The sequence below is a fragment of the Alligator sinensis genome, unplaced genomic scaffold (genome assembly GCF_000455745.1).
Source record: "Alligator sinensis unplaced genomic scaffold, ASM45574v1 scaffold626_1, whole genome shotgun sequence".
NCBI classification, from domain to species: domain Eukaryota; kingdom Metazoa; phylum Chordata; order Crocodylia; family Alligatoridae; genus Alligator; species Alligator sinensis.
Window position 1 is genome coordinate 943873 of NW_005842548.1, and position 9877 is coordinate 953749.

Sequence of the window (9877 nt, forward strand, 5' to 3'; positions counted from 1 at the left end):
GGGAAGCTGACAAGAAGCCAGGGTAATGCGACTAAGTAAGCTGGTTTCACTGTCGAATCTTAGCAAAGTACAGAGGAAAGGAAAGACTCTCCAGGGTGCATAGCACATGTAAAAGTTTGGATTTGGGTCAGTCACAAAAGGTGCTGCTGCACATAAGGATTTGTAAATTTTTTTCTTGAATCTCAGCAGCAAACACTTCTGTAAGGTGGGCGAGGGGAAGCTGACACACACTGCTTGGCCATAGGAAAATTGTTTGTTTGGTTGAAGACTGCCCGATAACTTCCAGAGGGACTGCTTTTCTGTCACTGAAAGGCTACCAGAAATGGGTGAATGGAGCACCGGCCCTCGGCATCAAGTCAGAGAGGGGCATCAGAACAGCAGCCCCCGGGGGAGTCTGCACCACTGCAGTAACGGCAGCCAAGTACAGGGATGCCATACTGCTGCTGTAGCAGCAGCAACTCAGCACAAGCAGCCTGAGTCCCCCGGGCAGGTAAAACTCACCCCCATACATCCACCCACATCAGTCTCAGGCACTTGGCACCCCTTTCCAGCAGAGTTTTGCCTAGGACACAAAGCTTCACAGTTACACATCTGATGATTGCTAAGGAAGGACTGGGTAAAGAAAGAGGCCATTAGCGGCACTGTGTTTGTTGAGCCTTAGCTTGGCATTCCCTACCAGATTCAAGCACGCATGGAGAACTGACCAAGCAGTCAAATTCAGTGTTTGCCAGCATAAAAACTCCTCGGGATTGACTAATAAGCGTCCTGCTCTGAACTGTCCCCACACACTGCATATTGGAGCTGCATCTAAACAAAACTCACAAATGCAGCACAGATCTGTAAGATTTCAAATATTTTTCATTTTCTTTGTTTATACAATAACTTGTGCCATGAAAACCTCTTCTCCCAGTTCCATCAGCACAAAGCCAAGCTGACACCATTGATTTCAGCAGTAGAACTGAAGCAAAATTTAGCCTGTAGTCTTTTGCTTCAGGTTAGTGCTATTCATTGGGCCTGCTCTGGCCCTCGTTAAAGTCAATGGAAGCTTTACGGCTGACTTTAACAGGATCGTGGTCAGGGCTGCCCAGTATCAGTTGCACTGCCTATGCCATTTTCCTGAGCTCTTTGTGTTGTTTCATCCTTTGGCTGAAAGAAAAATGTAAGATTATGAATGGCACTTGAAGTAGAGGGGAACTTCCCCAGGAATTCAAAAAGGAAGAAGTCTGGTTAAAAGGCTGTGAGGAAAAGAACTGTGCTCATTACCTACTAAGTATTTACATTTTGTAACATTATCTGGACCACTAAAAATCTGACCTTTCACAAAGGAGAAAAAAGCATCATTTTTAAAGAAGGAGCTCAGAGACATCACAAACAAACGTATCTACATTGCTCAGACAGGCTGTAGCTTGTCCCAATCAAAAGGTTTTTAAATATCATAGGCACACTTCATCAAGGCTGTTCATTTTGGGTTTGCACTTCACCCAGCTTGCCCAATGAAACAAACTCACTCAGTTCCCCCATTTCTAGATTGGAGGTTTGTTTTTATATAGTCAAATGTACGTCCATGGCTCAATAGCAGAAAAAGGAACCCTTCTTCCTGCTGTTATGTTTCTTTTAAGCATGATTTCCTTAATTACAAAAATCTTTCTGCTTTTACTAGTTATCTAAAAAGTTCAAGTTAAGCACTGATTGAGGGGGGAGGCAGTTGTTTCTAGGACTGTTCTACAAGGCCCGTTAGAAAAGGAGCAACACTTTATTCTACTAAAATTGATTATTTCCTGATTCCGGACCAGGGAATACCTCAAACATTTAAGCTAAGAGATCTAAAATTTCCTATACAAATGAGCCAGGCAGCCATGAAAGGAAGCAGTGCCAGAGTATCTTAAAACAGTGCTGCCTGGGCCTTCAAATGGATAGAGGTCTTTTTTTTTTCCTTGTCATTGTTTTAGCCAAATTATTGGTAGCATTTACTGTAAAGCTCTTTACAAAGCCTGCGATTCTTTATAATCCTCAAAATACTGGTAATGAAAATAAAATACGATGATCACTTTGCCCCTCAGGGCCATATCCAACTCCTGCTGAAGTGGACCGAAGCCTTTCCACTGCCTTCCACAGGAATTGAAAATCAGTGGGCCAGATTCCCAGCTGGCGCAAGTCCGGGCAGCTCCACTGAGACCAGCTGACATCCTGCCCTGTGAAGTCCAGAACTGATTATCTGGAGGACAATGAACAAACCCTGGCTCTGACTATGTCTCCCTCCGAGGAAGCAGACATGCTCTACCATCTGCAACTTACTGAGGCTTCCCAGCTGCTTGATGATGGCAGCCAGGGTGCTGTTGGTGACACATTCCAGCTCACTGGTCACCCCATCGGGAAGCGCCCCGCGGCACAGGTGACGAGGCTCGATGTTTCTCTTCACCAGCGGCATGTTTCCGGGGAATTGTCACAGCTTTCCCTGCAAAGAAGCAGAAAGAGGGGAGAAGTCAGCTTGTCTGGAACCCTCTGCCATCGAAGGAATCCTCCTAGCAGCTGCCCTTTTATCGCAGGGAACAGACGTCTCTGTTCGACCTGCCTCCAGCACAGTTCTCAAAATAGGCCTCTGCCATTTAGCTGCTGAAGCAGCAGTTGAGCCTGGCTGAGCTCCGCTGTGCAGGGAGCTCTGTTTCCCTTCCTCCTGTGGATCTGTCAAGCTCTCACTTCACGCGCTGTAATAGTCTGAAGGCCATGGGCATGTAAATGAATGGCAGCTGACGTGCAGGAGCCGCCATGTCTCTGGGAACTGCCCAGACAATGCGGTTTTGCAGCTCACGGAACTAAGCATGTGTGCAAGACGAGAGCACGCGAACGCACAACTCTCTGACTAGGCTCCGTTTCCACAGCATCGGTCCATACACGTCCACGCGCTCAGAGAGGAAGGTGGGTGGCTGGACCGCGTTCCCACGGAAGGAGCCCGTGCACAACTGAGGGGGAAGGTTTCTTTCTAGCTGCTCGTGACTTTGAATGTTTAAAGCCACAAGCTTTAACAATAGAAGCGTAATTAATTTTAAGTGAATTTAGCACTAACAAAAGACACCAGACTGACAGCCCTAGAAACCACACTTCACTCTCCAAGAATAGGTTCAGTGCCAACAGCCACAGGGCAAACCCTTCTCCACCCAGTCCTCCCAGCAGGCCTCCGCTCGGCTCAGCAGATCTCCAGAGGGCAGAGATTCCTCATGAGGCTGTGGCCCATTCAGTATTCAGCCTGCCTGGTGAGACACTATTGAGGAGCCCATTCAGTCTTGCTGAGGACATCACCCGTATGGAGACCAAACCATCCTCAAACGGTAACTGCGCCCTGACACCGACCTTACCCTTTCTGTATTCTAAGCAGAGCCCTAGGACTGTAAAGCTCCACATGCCCTCACCCAACCCTTGAGCTGTCCAGCTCGTATCCTCGTCTCTTGAAAAGCCTTATTTGACCCACACTGAAACCAACCATCGGGCATAATTCTGTTATTTCCAGCTGGGTGGAAATCTCTTTGGTTTTCACTTTTAACAAGCGTGCTACAATCCACCAATGTGAGTTGTCTGCATCCACCCTGCCCTCTGCCAGCACATCAAGCCTTCAAAGGCATTTTTGTGCGTTGGCTATTTCCAATTGTTTTGTATGTGTTTCGGATCCAAATGCTCCCCCCTTAGCTTTTTCCTCATCTGAACTGGGTTATTGTCCATCCGTTACAAGAGCCCAGCTGCTTAGAATGGAAAGCAGCGCATAAATCCTGCTCACACAGTCTGCCAGTTCAGCGATAGCCCGGAGCAATGAGCACACTCTATTAACTGTTATCATCACACACTGGCAGGGAACCAAGGGACTGCAGAAGAATCAAGGGGCGTTTAATTTTCTGATGGGTTCAGTGAAATGCTGGGAGATCCCAATGTTAAGTAAACCTTAACAAGCTCATTTCCCATGGCCTCGTACCTCCCCTTCCTGACTGTAACATACAAAGTTCCTGTCCTGAGACTCTGGACAGGACAGGAACTGGTTACGATGAACAAGCTGAAACAGTGCGGGACAGATTTGTAGATGGAAAGGCTGGAGAAGCCAATACCTTAATAAGGGCAAAGCTACATCATTAGCATAAGGAACAAATGAGCTAGTGATTGTGGCAAAAATTAGCGAAGTGTCTAAGCAGATATGCATGGGAATATTTAAGCAGAAGGAAAGGACATTTATCATAAGCTAAAAAGTACATTACTGTATATTATTTAACTACATGCCAGCACATTAATTACTTCACAGTCAGGTAACAAGGGCCCTGTGTTCAGCAGCTTACAACCTCAGGGCCCAATCCTGAGCTCATTCACAACAGTGTATATCAGGCTTCACTACACTATAGCCCATGGATTTACACTGCTGTAAACCTACCAGGAGAGGAGAATCAGTCCCTGAAGGGACAGTATGGAGGCAAACAAACAGCTCACAAAAAGCAAAGTACTGGAAGAGTGGCATTTAGTTTTCTTTAGTTTCATGATTTTTTGGGAGGGAGTATTTTTTTTTTTAAGTACGTTTTCTGTTGACTGTTTCATCACTTTTTCTTCAGGAAAAGGGAGACTGAGAGCCCAGCATTTACAGGCATCCTGGAGAAAGTCAGTGGAGCAGGGAGCTTGTAGGCATGTCTTTTGCAGCACAGTCCAGAACTCAGAGGATGCTGCATTAGCAGTAACTCACAGGCCTGTGGTCATTCCAATGTAAAAGTTCTTCTTGACTTGTGCACAGCTATGGGTTACCTTCCACGCAAGGTCAGGGACAACATGGAAATCAGCATTTATTAAATAAGGTGATGCCACAGAGCTCAAGGGACTGCTGCTGTGCTATGGTGACTCTCACCTTGAGGTCACTGGGTCAAATCCAGCTTAAAATTGGTGATGATCTGACACTCTTACACAAGAGTCCTGTGGTGTATGTGAAACAAGTCTAGTCTCAGGTTTTTTTCCCAGTAGAGGCATCCAGAGAGCTAAAAGCAGCTATAGCTGCTGACAAAATCTAGATCCCTTGCTGGCTAGACTCAGTCAAGAATTGAGAGTTTAATAGGCTATCAAAAATGAACTCCTCTTTCACCTCCAAAAGTCACCCTTTTGTTACTCCAGGGCACAAGTAAGGATTCTTGCTTCCACCGTTTTTCAATGATCTCCCAAATCTTGGCTGATACAGGCTTGAGTACAAATACATCATTCAAGTGATTTCAACCAAGCTTACTGCAAAGCTAGCCATCCCCTATGCTTTGAGAGCAAGAAAGAATTCCAGCAATCAAAAGATCATCTTTTTGCTTTACATTGGTAAGCGTGTTCAAGATGTGCTCCAAAGCATCATCATAAAGAAATCTCTTCTGCTTTTGCATGACTTGCACTGCACAGGAGATTAATGGTGGAAGGAAAGAGCTTAGATCTACAAATATTCTCTTTGTGTGTGTGTGTGTGTGTGTGTGTGTGCGCGCGCACGCGCACGCGTGCGTGTGTGCGTGTGTTAAACTCCATTTTAAAATAATATATTGTTTTGTACATGAAGATATATAATTGGCCCAGCTGAGCTTAAGATTTGTGGAGCCCGAAGTTGCCGGACAGGCAGATTCAGTTATGAGTTAATTCTTTCTCTGAAACCAAGCCAAAAGGAGCTGAACAATGAATTATCTCTCCTTGCCATGCAGGGTTGTGAGCTGAGGGAAAAAGCAATTTCCTCCAACCCCACTGGTAGGATCCAGCCAGCCTGTGAAGTGGGAGCCTGTGCACAGGTCCAAACAATTTTTACATTGTTTGCAATTAAAGTTGGTCCTGACAGGTACCAAGTAATCTGAGCTAGCTTGCAACATATGATCCAAATTCTCCCCTCAGCTACACCACTGTTGTCAATGAAGCTAAGCCTCCTGATTTGCATCCCAAGACTTCCTGTGGGGACACCCGTGTTGTTAACAAAATCCAGTTATATTTTTGCAATGAAGGAAAAACAGCTTACAAACTCAACTGTTAATGTCAGGGTGAGTAGCACAACACTACCAGTGAGTACCAGGAATTCTGACCAGGTCAGAAGCCAGAAAACTGCAAAGTTCAAGTGTTTTTGGTCCTTCAGTGTTAAAAGGAAAACAGTTTCCTATTAATACCACATGGTCAATTTTTCTGCCAGTTCCAGAGTCACACTTTACAACTCACCCTTTGTGCAAACAGTGCCAACTGTTACATAGTTTTCAAATAGAAACTGATTTCAGTGGATGCTGCTACACTGCACCACAAAGCTGTTCCTAAATAATTAATACTGTACTTTATTAAGGGCCAAATAGGGATCTTTGGTCTGAAAATAGAAAAAAATCCTGGGGTGGTAAACCACCTTGCAGATCTGAGTGCAAATTGTCAGACTTTAGGATTTTGTGAGAGCTACACGGCTATTCTGCTGATTCACTGCGAAGGCCAGAATAGGCGAGTCTCATCACTTTCTACTCAGGCATGTAGACAGTTGAGCCTCTCTCTCTCTCAGACATACTGAGGAGCTGGACAGACTGCAAGGAGAAACACTAAAGAAAGCCCAGCTCAGAAAAAGACATTAGTATCTAGATTTATATGTGTATAAATATAGTTCTGCCTTAAAGCTGTGTTACTCAGAATAAAAATAAAAGCAAAGCCCAGAAAAGGAGATGAATTTGGATAACAGCCTCTGCAAATGTGCATTCACACTATGTGTTAAGAGCAGGGCGAGAACTCCCCCCAGCCACAACCCTTTGGAAACTTAGCATATCACAGCATATCTGTAGCTTGGTTGCAGTAATAAACCAGGCATGAGCTCCTTATGCTGTCACACAGCCACATTCTCAGAGCCTCTATCTTGCATTTGTATTAAGCATTAGCACAGCTCTACCTCCTCACTGACTGTGTTGGAAAAGGAAATCTTCAGACTCTCTGCAATAAAATATTCACTTGAATATTTGTGTATGTAATAGATTATGTATACAAATGTAGCCAGAAGTCACTACGGTGACTGAAATACCAGTCCAGACTTGGCTATACATTCTCTAATTCATGGAAAATTAACATAGCTTCACAAAGAGAAGGTTGCTGCCAGGTTTATTTAACCTCGTCTATGCTTTGTTAATGAGTTCATGTGCGTAGCATTGTGATGATGAGGTAAGACATCAAGCATGTTATCATTAGGCCAAATCCTAACAGCCTTATTAAGCTTTTTCTAGAGACTCAAGTCAATGGGAATTTTGCCTGAGTTGGGACTCGGGTCTGAACAAAAGACCTCTAGGATTAGCCATTATTATTTTTTCAGATGTAGTGAAAATGTACAATATCAGAGTGGTCACTTAGTATGAAGTTGGTGGGACAGCCCTATGCAATAGGATGTGAAGCACACTTTCACAGGCTATTAGAGGGAAAAGAGAAGTGCCCTTTAAGACTTGGACAATGGGGAATAGAAATCCTGCCTTGGGTAGAAAGCCTGCCCCCAGAAGATGGGGGAATAACCCCTGCAGAGGGCAAGGGAAAACAGAAGGGCTTGGGAAGTAGCAGTGGAAGGAGCCTTCTTGAGACAGTGAGAAGGAGGCAGCTCCAAATGGAAGGAGCAGGGACTCTCCGTGTAGAAAAGCTTTATCATCAGGGATCCTGGTTTTCTCTGTTTAAAAGTCACAACTTCTCTGATAAAACACCACAAAGTCTCCGATTCAAAACCCCAAAATCCATGATTAAAATGAAACACCACTAATATATATAGGTATCAGTTGAGCACAATGTTTTATTGACATATTTACAATTTTAAAGCAAGTTGGAAGCCTACCAGTGCCTCAATCATTATAATAAAATTAATTTTAAGTACCTATAAATGTTGGCATTTGATTTGGGATTTTTGATCATGGAAAATCAGAGCTCTCCCTGCTCCCTTTGCTCACCAGGACATGGGTCCCCCTGCAGCTGTACCCTTCCCCCCCAGCTTTGTGGCACTGAGCAGCCATGACGTGACAGTGCCCTGCCCCTCACTCCTCATCCACAGCCCCCTGGACCCTGCTGGTGCCCCTCCCCCCCTACCCACAGCCCCCCACCCTCCCCAGCCCTGCCAGAGGGGGACCCCAGCTGCCAGGGCTACACAGCCCATGTCTGCAGATCCCTGCCCCACACCCCCCAGCAGCACCCAAGCCCTGACCACTGCTTGTCGGAGGCAGCAGCTGCTGCAGCAGAGTAGAGCACGGAGCCCAGCTCCCTCTTCCCCATGGGCAGCAAGGCCAAAGCAGAGTCCATAGCAGGCGGGGAGGACTGCCTGCTGGGGGCTTGGGCTTCCCACCCTGCTGCCCTCCCCTGGGGCCTCCACAGCCCAGTGGACGGGACCGGGCGCAACAGGGCAAAGTGGGATCACTCTGGATCAGGGCAGAGTGGGATCAGAGTGTCTTGTGCCAGCACTGGGAGCTCTGTGCAGACCTGACAAAGCACCCCCTGCCCACCCGGCAGCAGGGGGCACAACTGTGCACCACTGTTCCCACTTCTGCCGGGTGGGCAAGGGATGCCTCGCCTGGGAGGCATGGGGCTTGCAGTGGAGGCACTGAACTTCCCCGCCTTGCTCTGCTGCACTGGGTCCTGAGCCTGCAGAGGGCAGCCTGCCCCTGCCCCCACCCCGCACACAAATCTGGGGGGTGCATGCACCCCACACACCCCCTGAATTCACCTGATCGGGGAGGTGAATCCAAGAGTCAGAGGCTCTCTGGGCACTGTTCAAGAGGGACCAGAGGCTTCCTGAAGACTGGGAAAGATCTGGAAGGGTTTTGAGAAAGCTTTGGAGAGACCCTGAGATACCCCCATAAGGATTAGGGGGTGGCAAATCAAGAAGGCTCCTACACAGAGTGCTTCTGAGCTTCTCTGAGTGGCACTCAACTGAGACCCCAAAACAAGAAATGACATATGGATAATGAAATCACTGTATGGTGCCTCCACTTCTATCCCTCCCCCAGTATGTCTAGCCCTGAAAGTTTCTCTAGGTACTTCTGCAAGGGTAAAGTTTCTGACTCCCGATCAGAAGCCAAGCTTGAGAAAGCCTCAGGCCTAGAGAGGGCTATGCAGTATTGTTATATTCCACCACAGAGGTGGCTGCATTTCCCAGGGCTATGGACTGATCCCTGGGCAGTCCACACAATTTTCAAAGTGCATTGGGATTCCTCCAAGATGGAAGGTGATACAAAAATATGTACCTTTATGTTCTCATCCCCTATCTTGGAAAACTTCAGCTTTACCAAGGGATTGCCCCCCAGTAGGTGAGACCCCCGCCATTCCCACTGAAATATCAGTGGCCACAGTGTCAGCCACTTTCCAAGATTATGTCAATGGGACAAGTTCACCCTGGAAGTTAATGTAGATATATCAAGGATTAATTTGACCCAAGGGGTTGAATAATTCAGACACTTATGAGAAACCAACTTCCTCATATCAACTAAGAACTTACCTAAACTTTCACCAAAAACTTCAATTCATATCAAGCCTCACTAGGACTTCCAAAATCTGTGCTGAGACGATCTCACAAGAAAGTATGAACAAGCACCACTAATTTACATCATAGCGACTGCAACACACCTTTCTTCCTCCCTCCTGCTCTCCTCCAGATCAATGCATCATAACCTGTGGCTCCAAGTATCTTCAAAAGGTTTCCCTCAAAGAGTTAAATTTTAAAGGAAATATATTTCCATCACGCATCATTTTCATGGAGGCCTTTTGCTGCATGCTGATTTGTGAGTAAGCCTTTGTCAGAACACAACCCACTTCCAAGCATCCATCTGGTTTAGATGCTTGTAGTCCTTTCCTTTTGGGTAGCACACACACACTAATACAGGGGCTGTGGCAAACTATAAATGGAGACTGAAAAGCAGGA

The 9877-nt window shown here is 46.3% G+C and overlaps 1 protein-coding gene across 1 annotated transcript in view; it reads right to left on the reverse strand.

Annotated features, from left to right (window-relative positions):
• Positions 1-2428, reverse strand: part of LOC102368224 (wiskott-Aldrich syndrome protein family member 3-like) — a 20810-nt gene extending 18382 nt beyond the window's left edge. The window contains exon 1 of the mRNA XM_025213805.1: positions 2296-2428. Within this exon, the coding sequence (XP_025069590.1) occupies positions 2296-2428 (133 nt within the window). The remainder of the gene's footprint in view (positions 1-2295) is intronic.
• Between the last annotated feature and the right edge of the window lie 7449 nt (positions 2429-9877).